The sequence below is a fragment of the Felis catus genome, chromosome F1 (genome assembly GCF_018350175.1).
Source record: "Felis catus isolate Fca126 chromosome F1, F.catus_Fca126_mat1.0, whole genome shotgun sequence".
NCBI classification, from domain to species: Eukaryota; Metazoa; Chordata; class Mammalia; order Carnivora; family Felidae; genus Felis; species Felis catus.
Window position 1 is genome coordinate 358,485 of NC_058384.1, and position 23,934 is coordinate 382,418.

The 23,934-nt window shown below is 62.6% G+C and overlaps 1 protein-coding gene and 1 long non-coding RNA gene across 5 annotated transcripts in view; one reads left to right on the plus strand and one right to left on the minus strand.

Moving 5' to 3' along the window:
- Positions 1 to 2,527: 2,527 nt before the first annotated feature.
- LOC102899386 lies at positions 2,528 to 7,614 on the plus strand. Of its 2 annotated transcripts, none has more exons than XR_006591450.1 (4): positions 2,528 to 2,785; positions 2,877 to 5,733; positions 6,261 to 6,503; positions 6,787 to 7,614. It is a non-coding gene; the product is annotated as an uncharacterized LOC102899386 (long non-coding RNA). The 2 variants fall into 2 exon arrangements; XR_006591451.1 differs by having other exon boundaries at positions 2,529 to 3,826; positions 4,643 to 5,733.
- The window catches only part of SUSD4 (sushi domain containing 4), a 93,612-nt gene continuing 76,272 nt past the window's right edge, over positions 6,595 to 23,934 (minus strand). For 2 of the 3 annotated variants that reach the window (XM_045048450.1, XM_045048449.1), the window contains 5 exons: positions 12,860 to 13,051; positions 11,751 to 11,895; positions 10,797 to 10,826; positions 8,174 to 8,550; positions 6,595 to 7,434 (listed from right to left, as the gene is read on the minus strand). In XM_045048450.1, the coding sequence (XP_044904385.1) occupies positions 7,406 to 7,434; positions 8,174 to 8,550; positions 10,797 to 10,826; positions 11,751 to 11,895; positions 12,860 to 13,051 (773 nt within the window). In that variant the 3' untranslated portion in view covers positions 6,595 to 7,405. The remainder of the gene's footprint in view (positions 7,435 to 8,173; positions 8,551 to 10,796; positions 10,827 to 11,750; positions 11,896 to 12,859; positions 13,052 to 23,934) is intronic. The other variant, XM_023247991.2, reaches the window with a different exon arrangement.

Consider the following 23,934-nt stretch of genomic DNA (forward strand, 5'->3'; position numbering starts at 1 on the left):
AGCGCTAAACATCTGGAGACGGCCGTCCACACGCCATTTAAAATCGTCTGTGTCCCCAACAGGCAGGTGCTCCCCACCGGGGGATTTGGCTTGGATCTGGGGCATCGGGGGGAGCCAGGGGGGCACGAGAGCCCACAGCCGGGAGGCTGGGCCCCGGGTCCCCCTCGTGCAGCAGGGCGGGTGCTGGCCTGAAGATGGGGACGTCCGTGAGGGGGGCTAAGAGGACGGGGTCAGCCAAGGGGCAGGAGGGGCTGGTCCAGGAAGGGTTCTGGGGTGCAAGGCTCCCGATGCCTCCCAACCAGAGGACATGGGGTGCTGCGCTGAGGTCATTCCTTCCTGGGGCAGGAGCCCAGGGGCCCGTGCCATCGAGGGGCCGGCAAGGACCTAGACGGGGACCCATGAGTCCCCAGAGGATGGCCTTTGTCCCGGGAGATGGGACTCCTTGGGGGGGGGGAGGGTTTTTTTTTGTTTGCATCTTAGAAGGAGCTCCCGACAGGGTTGGAAGTAGGACAAAGGGACGCTGGGCAAGAGGCGGTCCTTCTGATCTGGACCCACCCGAGGACCCAGAGGGGGGCAGCTGGGTGCAGGCCTCCTGGGGGTAAGTGGCCGAGGAGGGACAGAACCTGGGTGTCCTCATTCCCACCCAGATGGCGGGGCTGTGAAGGGCCAGCACGGGGCCGGGAAGCTCCTCGCGGGGCAGAGCCGCCAGCACAGGGCGGGGTAACCGCCGAGCCCTCACAGACGCGGCCTCGGCGCCCCACACGCGGGGGCGTCCCCGGCGCTGCGTCTGTGGCCTCGGCCCGGCAGCGCCAGCCCCCCAACTCTCTGAGTGCACCCCCCCCCGCCCGGCGCCGGGATCTAAATTCAGGTTTTCTCGTTTCAAACCCCGTGCTTTCTTCACTTGACCACGCGGCTTCTCTGGGGCTCACAAGACCCCCTGGGATCCTCTGCGGATCTCGAGCTCACACCTGTCTCGGGCTTTAACCCCAGTCGGAGGGCAGCATCGCGGGCTCCGCCCCATTCGAACCTCTCGCCGAATCTGGTGCCTCCCCGCTCACCGCCTGGGCCTCGAGCCACGTTATAGCCGAGCCTGTGGCCGTGTCACCGAAGAAATACAGAGATTCTCACATCACGTTACAGCGTTTACAGAAATCTCAGAATATTGTTCACACAGCCCTCCGCCGCTTCGCCTTATGGTCGTGAAGACACCTGCCCTTATGCCTCGTTATTTAACTGCTGACCCAGAGAGACATGCAGCTGTTATACATTAGTTCTAAAAATGTGTCGATGATTGTGCTCCCACACAATTCACCAGCTTAGTTTACGTTATGCATTTAAATATTCCCAGGGAGGCTTCCAGCTCCTCAGATGACGGCAGGCGTCCGGGCGCGGACGGCCCCGATGCCCAGAGCAGGAGTGGTGAGTCGGAGCTGCCTGGGTCAGCTTGGTGAGCCCCGTGGCGTCACGGAACGTCTCCAAACCAGGGTTTCTCGCCTGGGCACTGCTGGCATTTGGGGCGACTCCGTGTGAGGGCCCCGTCCCGTGCATGTAGGGTGTCGGCGGCATCCCTGGCCTCCCCCGCCCCGGATGCGAGTGGTGCCCCCGCCCCACAGCGGTGACACCCCAGGAGGTCTCCGGACGCTGCCAAACATCCCTGGGGTGCAAGACTCCCGGCTGAGGCCACCTGCTAGGTGCCCCGTGTGACCCCCGAGGGCTCCTTGAGGGCTCCCCGCAGTGACGCCTCTGCTCTGAGCTCTCAAGCAGTGAGACTGTTTGCAAAATCCTGTCTTCCTGTTAGTAAGTTCAGGGTTGAGAGGGGCTGGCGGCCTTCACCGTGGTAGGTGCAGGTGCAGGTGCAGAACAGGCAGGGGCCGGGACCGAGGGGAACCCGAAAGGCCAGGATGCTGGACCCCGCAGGGCAGGTGCTGTGGCTTCACCGACCTCAGAGGATCTCTAGTTTCTGTAAAAGCCGGAGGGCGGCTGTCAGGGCCACACTGCTGTCCCGAGTGTTTGGTTCAGGGGGGACAGGAGACCAAGGGAGAACAGGAGACCAGGGGTGGACAGGAGACCAGGGTGGACAGGAGACCAGGGGGGACAGGAGATGGGGGGGGACAGGAGACCGGGGGGGACAGGAGACCGGGGGGGAACAGGAGACCGGGGGGAACAGGAGACCGGGGGGACAGGAGACCAGGGGGACCTGAGACAGGGAGGACAGGAGACCGGGGGGAACAGGAGACCGGGGGGGACAGGAGACCGGGGGGGACAGGAGACCGGGGGGGACAGGAGACCGGGGGGGGACAGGAGACCAGGGGAGACAGGAGACGGGGGGGACAGGAGACGGGGGGACAGGAGACCGGGGGGGACAGGAGACCGGGGGGACAGGAGACAGGGAGAACAGGAGACCGGGGGGACCTGAGACAGGGAGGACAGGAGACCGGGGGGGACAGGAGACCAGGGGGGAGCAGGATACTGAGGGGAACAGGAGACCAGGAGGGACAGGAGACCGGGGGTGGGAGGACAGGAGACCGGGGGGGACAGGAGACTGGGGGGAGCAGGATACCGAGGGGGACAGGAGACCAGGAGGGACAGGATACCAGAGGGGAGCAGGAAACCAGGAGAAAGGGTGCATTTCTCAGCTCGTTGGGAGCACGGAGGAGGAAGGATGCTTGACCAAGTGCAGCCACCACGTTGGAGCGTCTACTCCGGGCCAGGCGCTGTGCCGTCGTTGGATTCAGTCCTGACAGGACACTGGGAGGCAGGTGCCATTCACAGCGTCCCCTGACCGGTGAGGCACGTGAGGCTGAATGCCCGTGTTCCTGTTGCCTCCTGTGAGCGACTGGCCCCGGAAAACCCGAAGCTGACATTGCTACCTGCAGCTAGGGTCCTGGAGGACCGCAGGCGGAGCACACGGCCAGAGTGGAGAAGGGGGTGTGGCCTGTGGGGGCGGAGCGCTGGGCTCCCCCCCTCCTCCACCCCCAGCACCCAGCTCAGCTACAGAACAGATGGCCCGTGAGCCCTGCGCTCCTAGTGGTGGGAGACACAAATCAGTAAGTTCTTAAGTCAACAAAGAACAAGTCAGGCCGGACTCACTTCATTCTTTTCTGTGGCTTCGCCCTTTGGAGGGTTTGGGGGAGGGGCGGGGATCTTGGGGTGAACGGGAGGGGCTCAGTGACCACAGAGGACGTCACCATGACGTGCTGCGGGGAAAACAAGCAGCCTCCCATCCCGGATCTCGGGGAGGAAGCCAATAGCCCGGAGCTGGCTGAGTTCAGTGACGAGGTCCACGGCTGACACATTCCTGGACGTCCACGCCAGGCCGGGCCCAGCCCGTCTACACGGACTCAATACCTCCAGAACCAGGCCTGATGTTCTCCAGACTCTACAGCTGCGGGGACTCTAGCAGAGGACGGGGTCCCGTTTGGTGCCGGGAGTCCCCCTGCCGTGGGGAAAGGCAGCTGCTGGTGTGTGCGTGCAGGAGACGACCCCACTGTGCCCGCAGGCGCCCATCTGTCCGCCACGCTTGGGACACGGAGTCTGTCAGACCCCAAATGGGATGTTGAGAGAGCCCGTGGGATGTTCCATCCCCGGCTGGGTTCGGGTGGCCGGGGAGGCGATCCTGGTCACAGCCTCGCTGGCCTCTTGCATTCTCCAGCCCCAAGAGCCAAGAAGTACGTGAAGTCTTTTCAAGTTTCTAGCTGTGCACGTGGGCCGCTCTCTTGTCCCGTGGAAGCACAGACTTTCGTGCTTGCCGCTGAGTGAAAGGCCACATCCCGTGTGACTCCAGCCAGGTGACTGTCCCAGAAGCAAAGCCACGGGACAGTAAAAGGTCAGTGGCAGCCACGGGTTGGAGGGGACGAGGGACGAGCAGGTGAGCACTCTGTGTGATGCCGTCACCTCACCGTACCGTTGTCCACACCCGGGGAATGCGCGTCTCCAACAGTAAGCCCGGCACTCCAGGTAATAATCCGGGAACCCCGCTTTCTGGAAACTCACGCTCTGCGTTAGCACCAACTGCTTTTTTCATAAAAGCAAAACCCCCTTTGGATCCCCTTCAGTTAGCAAAACGGCGGGAGCAGGTCCTTCGTGAAAGCCAAGCGGCCGAACGCGAACTTTTGGAAAGCAGGGGACACTCTTCGACTGTTGCCACTTCGGCTCAAGAAAGTTTCAGATGGGGGGGGACCTACAACGCGTCAACGTGGGCTCGTCCATTGTCACAAGCAAACTCCGGGTGGAAATAACGGGAGGAGGGGTGTGGGGTGTGGGGCTCTGTACTTTCCGCTCGATTCTCCCATAACTCAAGCTGTTCTGAAGAATACGGTCTGTTGAGAAACTAGAAAGGTCCGTGCGCACGAGCCTAACCAGGGAGCAGGGCTGCCGTGCGCCTGACACCGCGGCTTCCTCCCAGTGTGGAGACGGTGCCCTGCTGGCCACAGCTGTTAAACACTGCTGTGCTGATGCCGCTCATTCTAAGTCAAGTTTTATGATTTCAAGGCCACTGTGCCCGGGACCCACCCTCCCTGACAACCGACCGCTCTCTCCAGGGCCCTGTTCTGTCTGCCAGACCAGGCCTCTTTATTGTGGGGTCTCTCCCCTTTATCACCCAGGAACGTACGGGCATTAACTTTTATGCTTTCAATCCAAGACAGGCTATAAAATTAGGGAAGCAGGGCTGCTGTGTAGCTGATCTGAGTCCTTCAGAGTCCCCGGGAGACTCCTGAGGGCGTCCTGCCCTCCGTGAGCAGAAGCTTCTGGAACATTCAGAGGACGGGACACGTCCCTCTGCACAGAGAGCTCAGGGAGGGGAGAGGCCAGGGGAAGGGACCTCACGCTCCCGCCCATCTGCTGGGGGCGGCCTCCAGCAAGCACCCCCCGGGCGGCAGGGGCCCAAGGCAGGTGGAAGGTGCCCGGAAATCATCCACATGACCCCTGGCACACGCTCGGCCACAGGGGAGAACAGCCACCGCTTGTCAACGCCTACTGGGCGCTGCGCGTGTGTCTGCCCACCACAGGCCAGCGAGGAAGGCCAAGGGGGCCGGTTCTCATTTCCCCGTGAGGAGACGGACGCTCCAGGCGCAAGCCCTCGTCCAAACACACAGCCCGTTGGTGGCGGAGGCAGGATCTGAGGCCAGGCGGTGGCTGTGGCAAAGCCGCGCTCTCCCGTGTCACTGCGCGGTCCCCGCAGGGACACCAGGCACCAGGCCCTGGGGCGCGGAGAGGGGAGGCACGGGGACAGGAGGTGCATCCGGACCCAGCAGAAGCCTGTGGCCCGAGAGCCTCGGACTCCTCCTGGGCCTGCGGTCTCGTGCGGCTACTGGGACTGGGGCAGGGAGGTGGAGAGGGTTCTGAAGCGCCTCAGGGCACCGGCCTGACTGCCGACCACCGCTCAGGGCAGCACCAGGACCCAGAGGGGCTGCCGGGACCTTCGAACGGAGAGAGAACAGGACTGAGATGTGCTGGGGCCATCACGAGCATCCTTTTCTGCCACACAGGCTCACTATAGAAACAATCATGGGGAAGAGCATTTGTGGGTGAGACGCTGACGTGACCCGAAACCAGAGGGACCGAGGGGTCCAGGGGACTCATTTAGACTCTAATGCGGAGAAGTAGCACCTCCTTCCAAGAGGCCGCGATGCTGAGAACACTGCTGCCGCTAATACCTGGGTGTCCGTGGCACCTGCGGGACCGGCCTCCCAGGTGCAGGGCTGGAGTGGCACCCCTGCACGTGGCTCACCGGTGAGAGGACTGCTCTCTACTTTGGGAGGGAGAACACTTTCCGGGGCCCTTCCCAGCTGTCCCGCAGGAAAGGAGGCACTTAGCCAGAGGTCTCTAACATGCTCTCCGCTTGGGGCCTGGGAGGGAGGACAGGTGCAGGCCTGGGGAACACCTGGGGAGCACCTGGCCTGACCGGGCTCCTGGGATGGCTGCCCGGAGGAGGCGGCCCACGCTGGATCCTCGGCGGCCCCTCAGCCGCCCCTGCCCCCTGCCTCTTGGCAGGCCAGGTGGCATTTAAGCAGAAACCCTGATGAAATTCAGCTCCTTCCCTGCGGCTCGTGATACAAAGTTGTGCCAAACGAGGTCTAGCGACTCAACACTGCTCCCCACAAGCCCAGCGCTCGCTGTCCCGGGGGCTCTCGGGCCCCTCCCAGCCGCCGCCCTCAGCCCCCGACCCTGAGGTCACTGATCCTCCCCTGCCCGCCCGGCCCCACCCCGATATTAAAGTCACACTTCAAACTGTCACTTTGTTTTTAATTTTTACTCAGTCTGCGTCGGATAAACCAGGATTAGACCAAGCTCCCAGCTCTCTCCGCTCCAACCACGTAGCAATTTTATGGATCAGAGTTTTGTTCCTATTTGTCTAAAGCCCAGAGGAAGAAAGAAACCAAGTCCACAGACGAACATGTATTTGAAGAGACATTTCAGGACTTGGGAGACTTTTTCATCCATCAGTTTCTTAGGAACAGCACCCAACGGGCCCGGGGGAGGCCTGCACAGCAGGTGCACAGGTAGGTGGGCGGCCGCAGGCCCCTGGAGGGAGGGGACAGCCGTCTGGGCTGGGCCGCCCGTCTGCTTTGCAGACAAAATAGAAAGAAAAACTCCAACTTCATTCATACTTTATTTGGAGGAAGAACACGTGTACAGAAAATCTCTGTTTTGGAAAATAAACTGTATGGCTGTTGGGGGCGACGCCGTAACAGGTAATGAGGGGGCTCGCAGCTCTTGAGACACATGGTCACACGAATCCTTAAACCGCTGAACGAAACGTCACCTTGTAACGTTCCCTGCCAGGCCCCGCGTCTGAGCACATCCGGCCATCCCCAAAGTCACCAGACTCACCCGACACACCGTCTGCGCGCCAGTCCGTGGACAGACGCTCATCACGCTTCACCAAAGGACGGCCGCTTCTGGACAGGCTTCCAGAAAGCAGAGTCCGCCCTCGTCTTTTCCTTCCTCCCTCGCTGGGACTGCTGCGCCCGCTCTGAGTACAGTGTCGGGTCAAGGAGGTTGCCCCAACCCCCCCGGGAGCCTTCCCCAGGGGCCTCCCGCGGGAAGCACAGCCCCCAGACGGAGCCTGCGTCGAGCACGGCAGACCTCGGGGCGAATCGGTGAGGGACATGCTGACAGAGGAGGCAGGCAGCGCCCACAGCACAAGTCACGGGATTGCTCCGCAGCAGGGACACATTGGACACCTTCTCCAGGACCGCCCGGGTCCCCGGCTACCCCCTACTGTCGTGAAAACCGCCGCCAGCCTACCAGCCGCAGAGTCGAGTCCGCGATGGATGATGTGAGTCACGGCCCCCAAAGCTGGAACCCCCCAGCGCCCCGGAGCTCTGTCCCCCTGAGGCCTCACCCCAGGGCGCACAGTTCACATCCCCGAGGGGCAGGAAGATGGTCGGACCTCTGCTGGTCAGGCATCTTCTTCCATCAGAGGGATCTCTGTAAAAGGAGAGCCCGTTACCAGCTTAGCTGCAGGGATCTGGGAACAAAAACTTTGTTGAAGTGTCTGTAATTCCCGGTGTCAGTTCTGTGTAAACTGACCACATAAAGCACTCATTACAGCGTCTTTGCTGGAAAATCTCACACCAACTCACGCAAAATAAAGTGCTGAGACCTCAACCCCGTGTCCTAGCGGTCAGACCCGCCAGAGGGCGAGATGCTGTGCAGAGGCAGTGGGCGGGCAGGAAGGAGGCCCGTCTCTGGGCCACCTCGGCCATCACGGCCACCACACGCCCGGACTGGGGCCCTCGCGTGCCCCGCGGTGCTCTGCGTCCCCCGGGAGACCCTGGTTGCCCCCACTTCTCCGGGAGCTACACTGGCCTTTCCTTGTGCTGGGCGCGCGTGCCCGTTTCTTCGTCCCGTCGAGAGGCCTGTGTGCCACGGCTTCTCGGGGCCGCCCCACAGGCGCCCTGGTCTCCCGTGTGCGTGCGTGCGTGCTGACCCTGGCACCAAGCTCTTCCAAGCCCTGCCTAGCGGACGGAGCGGGCAGAGAGCTCCCTGGCTCACCCGGACGCCATGAAACCACGCACGTCCACCGCGGGCTTCCTGCTCCGACGGCTTGGGGCCTCCTGAAACCTGCACCCATCACGTGGGAGAGGACGGCCTCGCTCCAGGCCTCACGCAGGGAGAACAATGAGCGGCAGGAGAGGCCAGGGGCGGGCGCGGGGCGGACACTCACCGTCGGCGATGTCGATGCCTGGGCTGCTGGACGCCGTCTCCCGCGCCGAGCCGGCCCCCGTGTCAGCGCTGTCGGGGCGGGGGCCCCCCGGGCACGCGGAAGGTGAATACAGACTCTGGAGCGGCTCGGAGGAGCCTGAGACGCCGTCACAGGGCTCTGAGCCCCCTGGGCCCGTGTCCGTGTCCCCTGAGCCGGGGTATGCCGGGGGGCTCTGGTCGTCCACAGGCAAGGGGCAGCCTGGGCCCACGGAGCCCAGGTACCCAGGGCCTGAGGCCCTCAAGCTGCCGCTCACGGCCTCGTCATAGGACGGAAGCATGACGGGAACCCCGTCCACCACCACGAAGTCCGGGTCGCTGCTGGAGCTCCGGGGAGGCCCCCTGTGCCGAGGAGAGTGGCGCCGACAGGTCAGAGTGGCGTGCCCCCCAGGACGGAGGCCCCCAGCACCCCCCAGGATGGAGGCCCCCCACCCTGTGCGGCGGAGGCCCCCCCAAGACCGAGGCCCCCCACCCTGTGCAGTGGAGGCCCCCACAAGACTGAGGACCCCCACCCAGTGCAGCGGAGCCCCCCCAGGACTGAGTCCCCCCACCCTGTGCAGCAGAGGCCCCCCCAAGACCGAGGCCCCCCACCCTGTGCAGCGGAGGCCCCTCAAGACCGAGGACCCCCACCCTGTGCAGCGGAGGCCCCCCAGGACTGAGTCCCCACACCCTGTGCAGCGGAGGCCCCCCAAGACCGAGGACCCCCACCCTGTGCAGCGGAGGCGCCCCCAAGACCGAGGACCCCCACCCTGTGCAGCGGAGGCCCCCCAAGACTGAGGACCCCCACCCTGTGCAGCGGAGGCCCCCCAAGACCGAGGACCCCCACTCTGTGCAGCGGAGGCCCCCCAAGACCGAGGACCCCCACCCTGTGCAGCGGAGGCCCCCCAAGACCGAGGACCCCCACTCTGTGCAGCGGAGGCCCCCCAAGACCGAGGCCCCCCACCCTGTGCAGCGGAGGCCCCCCAAGACCGAGGACCCCCAACCTGTGCAGCAGAGGCCCCCCAAGACCGAGGACGCCCACCCTGTGCAGCAGAGGCCCCCCAAGACCGAGGACCCCCACCCTGTGCAGCAGAGGCCCCCCAAGACCGAGGACCCCCACCCTGTGCAGTGGAGGCTCCCCAACACTGAGGACCCCCACCCTGTGCAGTGGAGGCCCCCCCAAGACTGAAGCCCCCCAAGACCGAGGACCCCCACCCTGTGCAGCAGAGGCCCGCCAAGACCGAGGACCCCCCAGGACTGAAGGTACCCCAAGGCTGGTGATGGCAGCGGAGTCCACGTTGAGCCTCTTCCGAGGCCCCGTCTGGCAGATGGTGGCACTGAGGGCCACGGCCACGCTGGGACAGCAGCGTCCCCCTTTGTCTGGGCCCCACTGGCCCCTCAGGCTTCCTCCTCCCCATCCTCCGGCCCTGAGCAGGGGACCACGTGGCCCATCCCGCTGTGCCTCCTCAGGGTCGCTCAGGAAGCCCTCTGAAAATGGAGGAGCTCCACGAGCCAACGGGAAACCAGGGGCCCTCAATGCGCGAGGAAACGTTAGACCCTGCGCTTCTTAGACTCCGTTTTTGTTTCCGCTCCAGCGTGAAAGTCACCGATTCCCATCAAGGTAGAAAAGGGAAAACCCACGTCGCCACCTTAGTCATTACGCGGCCCCTCCACCCCCCACCCAGCAGCCGCCAAGGGTGGCCGCTGTCTCTGCGGGCCTCGCCCCTGTGCGGCCCGTCGCCCTGACGGGGGTCTGACCACCGCGCTGCGTCTGTCCCCCAGAGGGCCCGAGTGGCTGGTTGACTCGGCTTCCTAGTTCCCCGCTGGGCTCTGGCGCTGAGTGACGCAGCCGGAGGATAAATGTCCAGAGGGGAGGACCCAGCCGGCGGGCAGACCTGAGCGCTGACTGCCACGGCCCGGCTCCAAAACCTCGGGAAATGCCACGTGTGGATGCGGGCGCTGGGTAGAGGGGCACAATCCTGGAGACGGAGGGAGGCGGGCAGGGAGGAAAGGCGAGCTGGCCAGGAATGCTCCCCGCTACCCCCGCGAGAGGCTGCGTGTCCCCGCCCCCAGCCTGTGCCCGTCCGTCCTCTGGTCTCACCCGCCGACACCGGGCCGTGGCTCGGCCCCCATGTGCTGCCATCGAGCCCCTCGCTCTCTGGTGTTCCCCGCCCCCGCGTGGCCCGAGAAAAGTCCACTGTGGGCTTGTCCCGAGAAAGCTGTCGTCTGTGTGGCTGAGAATACTCGAGGGTAGAAAAACATCACGTGAAAGAGTTCGGGGCACATTTAAAAAACTCCTCATGCAGTGGATGTTCTGGAAGCTTCTCTCCCAAGCAGACGTGGGGAAGTGGCCCCAAGCACCCAACGTGTCACAAATCACGTGTGGGACAGCCCCCCTCTGCAACCTTAAGTCTTCTGTAGATGCTAGGACTGCTCACGATAGATCCCAGTCCCTTGATTAGTAAGTCAGATGTGAGGCCACAGAGCACAGAAGGTGCCGGCATCTCAGCAGGGGAGTGGCTGGGGCAGGTGCACGGCTCAGCGACACGGGGCCAGCCTGGGGGCCTGAGGGCCGACCAAGCAGCTCCATGGCCTCCCTCAGTCCTCACCTGGCCGGGAGCTTGAGAGACTGGACCTTCCTGGAGGCAAGAGGGGGAAGGGATTCATTCCAGGAGCCTCCCCCGCTGTCAACCCGCCTTTCCAGGAAGGCGCGCACAACTCTGGGGGCCACACCGGCCCTGCGGGTGAAGACAAAGCTTCTTCTGGAAGCACGGGGTCCCAAAGGGACTGACACGGGCACGCAGGCCTGAGGACACTCGAGATCCCTCCGGGTGAGGTGGCTGGTGTCGGGGAGGCCTGGCTGGTAGATGATCTGGCCTCTGTTTCCTGAAGGTCACAAACTCGTCCCCCGACAACATCAGCAACACCTCCCTCCGGGAAAGGTGGTCAGCCAGCAGCAGGGGTCAAGGGTCACGCCTAGGTTGTCGGAGAGGCCAGGGCACCGTGTTCCCAGCAAGCTCCTCTTCTGGGATGACCGCCGTGAGGGTGGGGGCACCAGTGTGAGCCCGTGTGTGTGCCAGCCAGGGGAGGGCCAGCGGGTCCTTCCCAACCCCCCACGTCCCGTCCAGAGCCCTGTCTGCTTCTGGAGGCTTCCCTGGCACGTTGGTTTGGAACCTCTGCTGGGTCTCACACCTTTGCCTGCATCTCCTACTTAGTTCCGCCCAGGGGTGATGGGAACGGGCCCCGGGGGCCCTGCACGGCCACAGCCCCCACTCTGTGGGTCCATCTCCACACCCCCCGCGCCTGCCTGGAGCTGTCCACCAGGGGCGCACGAGGACACGGTGGGGAGGAAGGAGTTGAGCCCTGCCCAGCTCCGTGCTCCGAACGCAGACACCTCCTCCCCCCTCCTGCGCCCGTCCAGAGCCGTCCACCAGGGGCGCAAGAGGACACGGTTGGGGGTGGGGGCGGTGGGAAGAGTTGAGCCCTGCCCAGCTCGGTGCTCTGACCCCAGACCCCCCCCCAACCTGCGCGCCCATCTGCCAGGCCTGAGCCACGGCACTGACCTGACGGGGAAATGGGCCTTGAACTTGGTCTGGAACATCCTGGCCAGGATGACGAGCAGCAGCACCAGCAGCACGCTGGTCGCCGTGAACGCCACGACCTTCCACGTGGTCAGGAGGGTCTCGTGAGTGCTGGGCCACGTTTGCTCTGCGGGGAGAGAACAGAGCGGCGCCAGAGGCCGAGCGGGCACGAGTGTGTTTGCTGGATGGATCTGACCTGGGGGGCTCCGCAGGCAGGCCCGTACTGCCCCAGGTCAGACCCCCCGCACCCCAAAGTCCGTCCCCAGTGTGGCCTCTGTGCGGCTGCCGGCAGGTACGGAGGGCGGACAGCCTGGTGTGCAGTGAGAAATGCACCTGCTTCTCTGGCAGAGAACAGGGGTCACTCTCCCTGGGCACCCGGGGCAGGGGGGTGGGCTGGGACTGTCGGCCGTGCTGGAGAAAGGGACGGGGGGTAAAGGGATGTGGCCTCGGCGGCCTCTCGTCTGCCTCTGACCGTCAACACGTCTGCCAGGAGGAGAAGGCAGGAGTGGCCCTTCCAGGGGAGTCCCCATCCCTGGGGCCCAGGCCCCCCCCCCGTGTGCGCCCACCATCCTCCCTTGAGGCCGCCCCCTCCCCGCGTAACGGGTTCCCATCCAAGGGTCACCAGATGTCCCAGGTTAATAAGCGCTTCCCCCACATACAGCGGCCAGGGGACGGACAGGTGCTGTGGCAGGAAACCCCAGGGCGAGTGGGTGGGACCAGATGGGCGAGAGACCAAGATTGTGGTCGCTAGCCTGGGCTCCTGGGACCAGTGGTGGGTTTGCTAGCATCTTGCTAGTAACTGGGAGGCCCCCAGGTTTGCAAACGGCCTGCGGTTTTCCAAGTGGGCGCAGGTCTTGCCTGCAATCACACCTTCTGTGTTCTACGTGCATCGACTGGAAGAGAAAGGCCGGGCTGGCGCCCAAGGGCCGGGCGCCTCCTCAGAGGGAGGGACGGGGCTGGGGGAGACCCCGTGCGCAGAGGACCGCCCTGCCCCGGGGCGGGGAAGCACCTGGGGCCCCAGCGAGGAGTTTCCGCGTCCCGGTGTCCCTCGCGCCGGGGCAGGGAGGGGGCTGCGACCTCACGCTGCTCACCCGACTTGACGCAGTGAACCTGGTAGGAGGGGAACCACTGCCCGTCCTGGCAGGTGAGGTACTTGTAGTCGCTGGTGAGGCTGTAGCCGGGGTCGCAGTAGAACTCCACCACGGTCCCGTGGTTGTAGCGCTCACAAGGCCGCGGGTGGCAGACGGAATCACCGTGACTCACGGTGGGAGGCAGCGGACACACTGGGGCAGCGGGGAGAAAAACAGCTTCAGGACTGGCTCGGGGATGGCGCCTGGGGCCCGCGGAGCCCCTGCCGCGCCCCGGGCACGTGCGGGAGCCCCTGCCGCGTCCCGGGCACGTGCGGGCCGCAGGGGCCGTGAGAACCTCGTCAAAGACACGTTCATCCTACGCGGCAGCGTGGGTCTCTTTATCACACAGTGCTGACCGCGAGTGTTATAACGCACCCGACAACCCAGTACCTGCAATTAAGATACTTACAGAGAAACACTCTAGCGACGGGAGCTGCCACCCCAAGCCTGTTTCTGCCCGGGGCAGGCGCCTGGCAGGGGAGCACGGCGGGCACAGGGGGGCCACCGAACGCTGTGACCTCACGCACGCCACACGGCCTCTCCAGGCCCTGCTGTTCTCCCCTGCAAAATGGAAGCCTACCCCACCCGCTGTGATTTGGTTTTTCTGACCCTAATACTCTTTGATTTCAGGGGAAGAAAAAAGGCATTTTCGGTTTCCTCTCTGGACAGAACCGCTGGTGCCCCGTAACCCGTCCCTGCACACAGTCCAGGCACAAACTACCAAGGCAGCTCACGGCCACACGTGGGGGAGCCCAGCACCGCCGGTGCAGACCTCGCACGTGCGGGCCACGTGACAGCAAGAGGGGCCACTGCGCACAGTGTCCCGAGGCGGGGGGAGGGGGGCAAGAGGCCCTCTACACTCACTCCTCCGGCCCTGCGAACACCACTGGGGGGTCCTGTGGGCTCCTCGTGGATGGGGAGCGGGAGCTCAGAGCTCGGACTCTCCGGCAGCCGCCAGCCCCGGTCTGAGCTCGGACCCGGTGCCTGGCCAGTCCAGTGACCCCGGCCGGCTGCTTCTCTCCTCTGGGCCTCAGCGTCCTCATCTGTGAAACGGGAGAGTCCGAGGGCTGTTCCGACAGAATGCAGGTGGATGGCCAGGAAGGCCAGGGCCTGAGCGTCTGAAGCCAGAGACTCCAGTGACACTTGGGGACGTGGCGGGGTAGGGGCCGGTGGGACTCCAGCCTTCCCCAGGCCGAACGATGCTGTGTGCACCAGTGGGACGGCAGAGGCCAGTGGCGAGGGGGCGGGGGTCCATGTCTGACGGTGGCCTCTGCCCACTCAGGCAGCTGCCTGGGTCCCCCTCCACCACCCCGGAGCCCCCTCAGTCCTGCAGTGCAGAAGGCCCTTTCTGCGCTCAGGGGCACACAGGACAGAGAGGCTCGTCTAGCACAGGCTCCGCGTCAGTCCCAGAGCCACAGGGATCTGGAAACTACCAGAACGTTTCCAAGGCCCAGCGAACGAATGCGTCTCGGCAGCACCCCCCACTTGCCCTGAAGGACAAAGGACCGGTCACACTGTGGCATCGACCCTGTGGCAAACGGTCCCATATTCTGCTGAGAATGTCGAACTGGACGCTGGACAGATCAATCATCTAGGAGGGAATTGGGGGGACCCGCGGAACAGAGGGGCAGGGCTCGGATGCCCCCAGATCTGCACGCGACCCCCACTCTGTGCTGATGAGCCGGAGTGCGGGGCTGTTTCCCTTCTGGGGTTTCGCCATCCGAACACTGGGGGACATTGTCCCTAACTTCCGTGCCCTGGGGGACGCTCTCCCTAACTTCCGTGCCCTGGGGGACGTTCTCCCTAACTTCGGGGCCTTGTGGGGGTGGGAGCCACAGAACACGAAGGTGTGCTACAGCCCCGACTATCCCTGCCACCCCGTGCAGCCAGGACCCCACACGCGCATGTCAAGACCGCATCTTCTCGACGCCACACGCAAACCACCCACTGCAGAGACTCTGATCCCGTGGCTGCCGCTGCCGCTGGTGAGACACACGAGCCACGAAGTGGGGACGTTTATCTGCACATCTCGTGGTGTTTCTACTGACTGAGCCTGGCCCACCATCGGCTTTGCTGGGAGGGGACCGCCCACCTCGTGTCCTGCTGGCAGCCAGGGTGGGGTGGTCTTTCACTTGCAAGAGACGACGACGGAGACCATAATCATGATCCCGGCAAGCGGCTTTCCAGTGACAACGTGGGAGCCCTCGGGGCTCGGGGGGCGCCCACCCCCAGCCCCTCTCGGAGCCTGGACAGAGTCTGCGGCCCCCTCCCCTGCACCCCTCCCGGAGGGACAGACAGATCTACACAGACAGATGGCACCCCTCACCGGAGGCCCCACACAGGCGAAACTCCGCTCGTGGTTGTGACTCTGACACCGGCCGCTGCCGCGTCCACACAACACAAAACGAGCCTGGGAAAGCCTGCGGGCGGCGGGAACAGACCCCTGGACGCGGGTTTCCTCAACGTCTCTTACAACTCAGAAAATATTAGGTCCAGTCGGGGCTTCTGTGGGCCTTGGGGTCCCGAGGGTGTGCTGGGACTCAGCCAGGACCAGCCCGTAATCCCTGTCCCCTTGTCACTGCCCCGTGTCCTGTCACTGCTCTGTCCCCTGTATCACTTTGTCCCATGTCACCACTCCGTGTCCTGTGTCACCGCTCTGTGCCCTGTGTCAACACTCTGTCCCCTTGTCACCACTCTGTCTCCTTGTCACCGCTCTGTGCCCTGCATCACTGATCTGTCCCCTTGTCATCGCTCCATCCTGTGTTCGCGCTCTGTGCCCTGCTGTATGACACAGGGTCACGGCTCCTTCCTGCTTAGCAGTAAGATCTCTAACAACCAAATGTCTGCAAGGCGCACTATTCAGGAGAGCTCGTCTCCTGTGGGCTGAGGAAGGGGAGTGGGAGACGGGTGCAAAGACACGGGAGCCCCACCCGCTCTCTGCTTCCCCTCTGTCCCCCTCCCCTCCCACGGCCTGCGGCACCCCTCCCACGGCCCCGGGCTCCTCTCCCACGGCCCCGGGCCCCTCTCCCACGGCCCGCGGCACTGCTCGTGATGAGTGTCCACAGTCGGAGTGAAGCAACCTTGCAAACCTTCACAAGGAGCTGGAGGGCCCGTCCCCCTCCCAGGGGAAACCCTCAAGCGTTTCTGGTCCCGTGGAAGAGGAAGTTCAGGCGTGATCGTAGTTTTATCGAAGCTTCTCCACCACGCCGACACTGACACCTGCGTGCATTTTAGGGGCCTCAGTGAAGGGGGCCCGGGCCAGCCGGTGCCGCTCTGGGAAACACAGAAACGCAGAGGCCACGTTCCCAATCCGCTTAAAGCAACGCCCTCTGCCCCTTCCCACCATGCACCTCCTGCCACACACTTCCCGCGTGTGCAGCTACAGGGCAACAGGGTGCCAGATACAAATGCAGGGTTTGGTGTGGACATGGCGTGTGGCCCGGGGCCGACATCTGCCACAGAGACGCAGCCGCGCCCGCACTGGGTGGGAGAGGCCGGAACTCAACTCCAGCAGCACAGCCACTCCAAGCTGAGCTGTGACAACGGCCCCCTGCCGAGCGAGGCGGAGGACGAAAACACACACAGACCCTACTTTTCTGGGTGGAAAAACCCCAAAAGGTTGCCAAGGGGCTGGTGCAGGGGGGCCCCTCCGTATGGGACACGGGGTGGCTGCTGTCCAGTGTCAGAGAGACGGGGGCCTCGAGGGGCCCGGACACACACCCTTTGGTCGCGTCAGGGAAGAAGCCAGGAGAAATCAGGCCCCTTGCTGGGTCTCACACAGCCGCTCCACAGGCTCTCACTTGCCCAAGAGACCTCTCCAGCCTCTGCCCGGGCCCACCAGCAGCATCGCCCAGGGCCTGGAAAAACCCCAAGTTCCCCGCGCTTCCAACGCCCCTAGAATCACCCCTTGGGTCTCCCCTTCCCTCACCTGCAGTCCTGGCCCAGGACCGGCCCCTTCCAGGCAGCTGGCAGGCGCCTGGGGGCCTAGAGGCAGGTGGTCTGTCTGGGCCGAGCTCGGGGAAGCCTCCCTCACTGCAGGGTGGCCACGAGCCGCAGACTAAAGGGCCCGAATCGGGTACAGGTGCTGCTCTGTTGGGTCTTCCAGGGCGCGGGGCGCTCTCAACCACAGTGTGGGGGGAGGAAAGCATTTGCCAGGGCCTGGGGTCCCCCAGATTCCTCACGGTCCACCCTGGGCCCTGGCGAGAAGCATCCTCCCACTGACCCCGCCTCGTGGAGGGTGAGCCCACAGCGGACTCTCTCCGTTCCTCCTCCAGGGAGGAGCCCCCTGGACGTGGAAGTTGTCCTGCTCTGTGGAGTCTGCGACGCTCACATGCCTGATGGACCTTGGCTCGGCAATCCTGGCTGGCTTCTTGTGGGAGGCAGACCACACCAGCCTCTCCATAGACGGGGCTTCCCTACAACACAGCTGACCCACCTCCCTCGGTCGTGATGGGGCCACGGAGCCTCACCCCGCACACCTGAGTCTGGGCTCCTAACTCTCCAGCCTCTGAGCATCTCGTGGGGACCCCCGGCTGCTCCTGTGCAGGCTGCTCACTACGTGGGGGGGGGGGGAGGGGGCGGGCGGGCGGCCGGACGGGCCCCAGGGTCGGGCAGCAAATGCTGCTTGTGTTTGGGGTGCTAGAAGTGGACGCACAGGCTGTCTCCTGATGGCGTGTGGGACACTGTCATTTGCCAACGGGCAGGCACATCTCAGACAGCCTCTCCCCTGTCCTTCCGTGTGCCTAGGCCCCTTGCCCACCGTCTGGGCTCAGGGAGGCCCAGCTCGTCCTACTGCCCGAAGCAAAATGAAGCTGGAAAGAAAGCCTGATGCATATCTAAGTGGCAAAAGTGATTTCTCACCTGTCTTCCTGTTTTGCGTGCTCAGCACACAGCACCCGCTCTGGCACAGAGACATGGGACTGATTACCCCGGACAGGCCGCATCTCAGGCCTTCTGGAAGGGCCTTCCCACCTCTCGTCTTATGTACTGACTGTGTTCTTTCACCCTCTTTTTAGAGAGAGAAAGAGCGAGCAGAGCAGGGACACAGAGAGAGAGAGGGAGGGAGAGGGGGAGAGACAGGCTCACACAGTCAGCAAGGAGCCGGACGCGGGGCTCAATCCCATGATCCATGAGATCATGAGCTGAGCTGAAATCAAGAGTCGGACGCTCAACCGACCGAGCTCCCCAGGCGCCCCATCTTTCACCCGTTTCTTAATTCATTTAACAGACGTGTTTTGAATCGGCGCTGGAACCCGGCACTACGCTGGTCCCCGTCCTCCGGGCTGACTAAAGACAAGGACAAGTAAGTAGACGATGAATATTCACGTGGCTGGTAAGCCCTGTCCGCAGTCCACAGAAGGAAGCATCAGTGCCACCCTCGCACGCACACACGCACTCACACACACTCACACATGAGGTGGGTGAAATGCCAGGCACCCCGCCTCCCGAGGGGCGGAAGGCGCTGGAAACTCCGGGCACAGATGTTGTTTTATAAACAGTAAGATGTGTGCTGGCCCTTGTGGGGGATTCAGGAATGGGGGGTGGGGGGAGGCTTAAAACATGCAGGCCAGGCCAGCTGGCTTCCCCCCACGGGACGGGCCAGAGAACAGCCGCTGTGCACCCCACGATGGAGACACAGAAGACCCCCAGAGAGCAGGTGAGGTCATGGGCCGTGGGCTAGGACCATGGAAGAGGCAGGCTCCAGCGGGACGGCGTTAACCGGGTCAGTGCCGGTGGGGAGCCAGGGACAAGAAAGGAACACGACAGGCTGTGTGTGGCCCGACCCCATCAGGAGGGCAGGTCCACGTGGTCCCAGCCCCTGGTGTGGGTGACGCAGGGACCCTGTGATGGCGACACTTAAGGGTCACCTTGACTGGGCTGCGGGCGCCCAGACCGCTGGTTAACCATCACTTCTGGCCTGCCCGTGAGGGTGTCTCTTGTCCAGCATTTGAGTCACAGACAGGGCAGATGGCACTTCCCCCTGTGGTGGGCACCATCCAGTCTGCTGAGGACCCGACACAACAGAAACGCAGAGGAGGGGCGAGACTCTCGCTTTGCACAAGCTGGGACTCTCCTCTCCTACCTCCTGGGACCCCAGCACTGGTGCTCGGCCCTCCTGACTCGGGCTGAGTCACACTGCTGGCTCTCCCGGACCTCCAGCTCAGAGACGGCACGCTGCACATCCCAGGGCCTTCCAGCCTCCACGAGCACGCACGCGCACACACACAGGGTACCTGTATGTACACTGTGATTATGTACACACAGAGTATATGCCCTGTGATTATGTGTATATAGTATACACACACAGTGATTACATGTGTATACAGCACATGTAAACTGTGATGAAATATGTATATAGAGAATATTATATGCACTGTGATTGTGTGTATACGTATATATATAGTATGTATTTACACAGTGACTACATATATACACGGTGTGCATATACACACATATATAAATATATATACGCATATACATATAAGTATCTATACACACACACTGTATATATTACATATACATATAGCATGGCATATGTACTGTGATTACATGTTTACGTAGCATATATATATATATATATATATATATATATACACTGTAATAAAATATGTAGATACGTTACGTATATATTCACTGTGATTGTGTATGTGTGTGTGTATATATATATATATATGTGCGTGTGTGTGTATATATACATAGATAGTATGTATATATCACACAACTGGCGTAGATATATGCAGTGACTATGTATATACAGAGTGTGTATATATATACTGATTATGTTTACACGCGCGCGCGCGGTATAACATATACATTGTGATTATGTATATATACTTAGTATGTACATGTATACTGTGGTTATTATACACACACGGTGTGACGTATATACATTGTAATTATATATACGGTATGTGCACACGCACTGTGATCATGTTCATATATGATATGTTGTGAGTCTGTACACATACACACCATGACATATACAATGTGATTTTAAACATACAGAATTACCTGTCGTGTGATTATGTGTAGGACACATATAAACATGATCACGTGGACATACACACAGAAGAGCGTATACACATGCACACTACTGGCTCTGTTTCTCTCTGGAACCCTGACTGCACGGCTCCCTCACCTGGGCCCTCAACCCCGCCCCATCTACAGATTCAACTCACTACTGGAAACGGAGACTCGGGTGTTGTCTCCTGGCAGAGGGCAGAAACGAGGTGCTCCCTCTTGCTCCCCCAAATCACGGGCAGGCCCTGCAGCACCTCCAACAGGGCACACAGGCAGTCAGAGGGCGGGGACGAGTGCCCATCAGCTACAGAACAGACGGCTTCAAGGCGGGAGTCCCACACCACCACCACTACCGCTGTCTCTGGCACAGTCTCGGTGCCACGAAGGAGCCCAGAGGAGAGGTGCTGACAGTGCGGGGATGGGGGGCCTGGGTGAGGGCAGTGGCAGGCGAGCAGTTCAGGGACGGTCCCCACGGGGGCGGCGTGGCACTTAACCGAGCCCAGAGCCACGTGGCTCACAGCGGGTCCACGCTGATGCTGGCGCACCGGCCGTGTGGGGCGAGTCCCCCGCCAAACAGAGAAATCCAGCGTAGCCAGTTAGAAACTTTTGTAGCAATCCGACCTTCAACTTGACCTTGCTGCAACATCCATGAGTGTTCTCCATTTCTATCTATTAAAACGCAATTTTAGTACTGTTGTGTCTCATAATCTAAGGTGGGACTTCTAGGTCTTTGTCTTTTCGGGTTTTTTCTAGAATCCAGTTTTACCATTATACGATTATTGGTCTGTAATGTATTAGAAGACAAACACCAAACAAACCACCGTATCTTCCGGTGCAGGGCGGTGGGGCAGGGGGGCACAATCCGGGTATGCTGGACGCCGTGGGGGGCACAGCCCGGGTGTGCTGGACGCCGTCGGGGGGAAGGCATGGATGCCGCTACGTGAGACCATCTTTGGGGGGTGGGTGGCCTGGCCCAGTACAGGGGCAGTGACAGCAAGGAACAGATTATGGGACAGACTTGAGTCTGTTTCTCCAACAGGGCTGGTGAGGGTGGTGTTTGGGGGCGGAGAGTGTCTCCCAGATTCCGGATGCTGGCATCTGAGCAGGCGGTGGGGCTCCTCCCAGGAAGGGTTCTTGTTGGTTTGCTGGTTCGGGTCGGGGCGGCACCGCTGAGCCTGGAGGCGTCTCCACGTTGAATGCAGTAGCCGTGGAGGGCGTCAGGGGCTTGCCTGGGACTCCAGAGTCATGAGCACAGAGAGAAAATTCGGAACCACAGGGTGGGGGGAACTCACCTGTGGAGGGAAGGTAGACAGAAAAGAGGAGGGAACCAGTCCAGACACTGGGATCAGTCAGGGCACAAGAGCGGCCGGGCAGATGGCTTTCAGGAGGAGGGGTGGTTCCTAGCAGGCGAGAAAGGCAGGAGCAGAGAAGGGACACTCGATTTGGCCGCAGGAAACCTCAGTGACTTGGACAGAAGGGAGGCCAGTTAGGAGTGAGCTGAGGAGGGGAGGGGCTGGGAGCACACGATGGTCGGAGAGGTCTGCTGGAGCCGCGGAGATGCCTCGACCGGGGCTCCGACGCTGTCCCCTATGTGGCAGGAAGCCCAGCAAGGGAGGAGGTGGGGGCAGGGCGGGAATGCACCAGAGCCGAGTCCAGGCTGGTGGCCGAGGCTGAGTCCCTGCAGCCGAGTGAGGGGGAGGCCACGTCGGGGACGGTGGCTGCGATGAGAATCTAACTGGCCTCTGTCCTCAGCCACTGACACGTTTCTCCACGTGCAACAGAGGAAAAGGAGTCCACAAACAGCCTGCGCCTCAAGAACGCTCCGAACTCTCCGTGGGGCACTGTGTCGGGAATCCCCAGGGCTGTGACGGGTCGTGTTTCGGTGCCTGTCCTTTGGGAGGGAAGAGCTGGCCCCCGTCTGTGCACCCGGACCACCTGCTGACTCTGTCCCAGGCTCAGAGCCGCCCTGCACCCGGGTCCCTCGTCCCCCTGAGTTCCAGTCAGCAGACCGTGAGCTGAAGTGACGGACGCCGCGTCCAGGCTGACGCCCAAAACGCTCCGGGTCTTAGGCCGACCACGACAGAGACGACCCCCGGGGGTCCCAGGAGCCGCACCCCGAGGACGGCAGAACCCCCACGGCCCCTGAGTGACAGGTGCAGAAGAACGCCGGCCGGCCCACACACAAACGCCGCTGCATGGAGACGAGCTGCTATCCTGTTGAGCCACGATACGTTTCTGGGCACCTGTCACAGCAGCGCCCACCCGCCCTGGTGTCAGTGCCGCGTCTCGACAGTGTCTCGGGGACGTACATCAGCGGCTCCCCAACCCTGGCCGCCTGGCTGTTCTGGGTCGGTCCTGGGCACGGCGAGGTCTTCGGGGCCCGAGGTGAGTCTAACGGGGGGTCCAGTTGAGGGCACGGCCTCAGCGGCTGCGACAGCATGCAGGGCAAAGGCCTCCCTGCTGGGTCGCCAGCTCACAACGTCCGGGGAGCCGGTGTGAGAACCCGGTGGTACCTTCCACCAGGCCCTTGCTTTCAACCCGGACGGTCCCCGACCGTCAGCTTTGGGCTCAGCCGCGAGTCTCAGAAATGCACGTGTCAGCGCCAGCCCAGACCTCCTGAGTCGAGCCTTTGTTCGCGCAGAACTCCCGCGTGAGTCAGACAGTCCGGGAAGCGCCACCCCGGGCCGAGTGTGGTGACGCGAGGGAAGGCTGGCTCCTGGGCTGCAGGGGGCAGGGAGGACGGCCGGCGGCTCTGTGGATCGACGAGGGCCCCTCGTCTCCAGACGACCCGGCGTGTTGTCTGAGCGGCCCCCAGAGGAGCCGGGGGCACGGGCCTCGCTCCGCACAAGTACACAGTCCCCAAGCCTCTGCCGTCAGCGGGCCTGCTGGCCGCTAATAATTAAAGTGGCCAGTGCGCCAGCTGTCCCCAGTCAGGTCCGCGCCTGGGTAACGATTCCAGGAAGCGGGACAAGGCCCCTCTAGGCCGAAGTCACAGCTGTTTCCAAGGTGACGCCTGAAACTTTGCTTTTAGCTCAGGGAAAATCAATCGACATTACCCGGCACGTTAGATTTTCCACTTTTGCTCGTGGTAACAACACGGAAGGCCGATAAATGTGTCCAGTTCAGGAAGCAAAGGACGATGAGGCCGGAGGGAGCCTGGTGTCTCTGTGCTCAGAGATGTGTGGACAGATCAGCGTTAGGATCAATCCTGCCTGGCTCCCCAAGGGGGCCCTGGTCTGCTCTGCACCTCAGAGCCGCCCGGTCGGGGTGTCCCTCAAGGGACACGGGATGCATCGGACGACAGAGTGCGGATTCGGGGCACAGAAACATGGCTCCACAGCAGGCGTCAGGCGGGCCGGGCCTGCAGACACGGAGAAGCCACGGGGTAGCACAAGAGCACAGCGCGCTCCCACAGCCCCCGCGGCAGGCACGGCCCGGCAGGTGTCTCGGGCTCTGACGAGGCTGCTCGTCCCTCTTCGCAGCGACTGGGCGCTGACGGCCAAGTAGGGCACGGCCTCCGTCACCGCGGGGCAGGAGCAAAGCAGGAGACGAGTGTGCGTCAGCGTCCTCGTGTCGGGGAGCCTCTTCCGAAGGAGAATTCACCGCCCTCCAGTCGGGGTTCCTGCTGGAATCGGCGCATCTTCATGTTTTGAGAGGGGAAGAAATCCGAGGCGCGAGACAAAAAAAGAGACGGCGTGTCACAGTGTTTGCGCAGGAGGCCCAGGGGTCTGGGAGCTCGGGAGCAGGTTCTCTCCACGTCTCTCTCCCGCCACCGGGTCCCGCCTGCGTCCGAGGCTCCGCGGCATCACCGCACGTCTTAATTCTGCTTCCACACTCTGGACACAGTGCTGCAGGGACAGAGCCCGTGTACCGAATTTCTGACTTCAAGGTTCTCTCCCATCAGTTTCGCCTTGGGTTTCTGGTGCTCGCCCACTCTCGTCTGTGAGCAAATGCTGGCGGCTAAGAAGTAGGTCCTGAATAGTCCGTTTGTGACAGCGGGAAGTAACGGTCGTGCT